The sequence below is a fragment of the Fonticula alba genome, assembly GCF_000388065.1.
Source record: "Fonticula alba strain ATCC 38817 unplaced genomic scaffold supercont2.2, whole genome shotgun sequence".
Lineage (NCBI taxonomy): Eukaryota > Rotosphaerida > Fonticulaceae > Fonticula > Fonticula alba.
In genome coordinates, this window is record NW_009242972.1 from 58,759 (window position 1) to 59,772 (window position 1,014).

The 1,014-nt window shown below is 66.4% G+C and overlaps 1 protein-coding gene across 1 annotated transcript; it reads right to left on the bottom strand.

The window, feature by feature from the left end:
• Positions 1-3: 3 nt before the first annotated feature.
• H696_01027 (hypothetical protein) lies at positions 4-975 on the bottom strand. The gene is made up of 2 exons (XM_009494912.1): positions 735-975; positions 4-641 (listed from the first exon to the last, which is right to left on the bottom strand). Exons 1-2 carry the CDS (start codon positions 903-905, stop codon positions 27-29), a joined length of 786 nt encoding a protein of 261 aa, XP_009493187.1. The 5' UTR covers positions 906-975; the 3' UTR covers positions 4-26.
• Between the last annotated feature and the right edge of the window lie 39 nt (positions 976-1,014).

The following is a 1,014-nucleotide window of genomic DNA, read 5'->3' on the forward strand; positions in this document are numbered from 1 at the left end:
GGGGGGGGGGGGGGAGGCATGCGGGATTACTGCGTACGTGCCGATGTCAGCGATGCCGAGGAGCTTGAGGCCGAGGCCGAGCCAGCCGGCGTCGAGCCGGGCACTGGTGCAACCCCCAGACCAGCCACGGCCACATACGATCGGTAGATGTCGTCCTGATTGCGCTCAGACACCTCGGCCGCCGAATGGAGCCCCGGACGCTGGTGTGCCACCACGGTGGCCGGGTTGCCGGCGACCACAGCCCCAGGCGGAACCGACGAGTAGGGGGGCACCACTGCCCCCGGGCAAACCACGGCATCAGCATGCACCGTGGCAAAGCGCCCGACCACGGCGCCGGCACCAATGCGCGCGCGTGAATCGATCAGCGACGCCTCAACCACGGCTCCGGCCCCGATCAGCACATGAGGCCCAATCTCCTGGGGATAGTAGTCGAAGATGGTCCCACCGCCGGTGATTTTCCCCGGCGGCCGGACCACCGCACCCGACTCCACAATCACGCCCACGCCAAAGGACTGCGAGTATCGGGGCATCTGCGGCTGCTGCGGTTGGCCGGATGCTTGGTCGCCGGCGGGCGGGGCCGCCGCGCGGGTGCGGATCCGACGAAGGTCCGATCGCAAGATTGCCCCTTCTTCAATGACAGCCTTGAGCCGAAGACAGAAGAACAGAGGAAGGTGAGGATGGAATGACAGGAGCACGAGACAGCGCGCCGGGGAGGGCAGAATGACGAAGCGTACCTGCCCGGCGAGGATGAGGTTCTGTGACCCATAAAAGCTGGCCTGACGAGAAACCCGAGCACCATCACGCGTCAGGATGAATGAGTTCGGGGCAAAAGGCCGTGGAACGGGCTCGACCGCACTTTGCGACAGACTGAGTGCCAGCTGGTGGTCTGGCGCCCCTGTGGACATTTTGCGGCGGGCCAACGGAGCGAGAATGCGAGAAGGGCACAGAGGGAGGGAAGGGCATGGAGGGGGGGGGGGGGGACGAGTCGCGGACCGAGTTGACCAGGGAGAAGGC

Excerpts from the sequence above, each read along its gene's own strand:
- H696_01027 (XM_009494912.1), bottom strand. The coding sequence starts at position 905 with ATGTCCACAGGGGCGCCAGACCACCAGCTGGCACTCAGTCTGTCGCAA. Across the intron at positions 642-734 it reads ACCTCATCCTCGCCGGGCAG|GCTGTCATTGAAGAAGGGGC; the intron begins GTACGCTTCGTC and ends CTTCGGCTCAAG.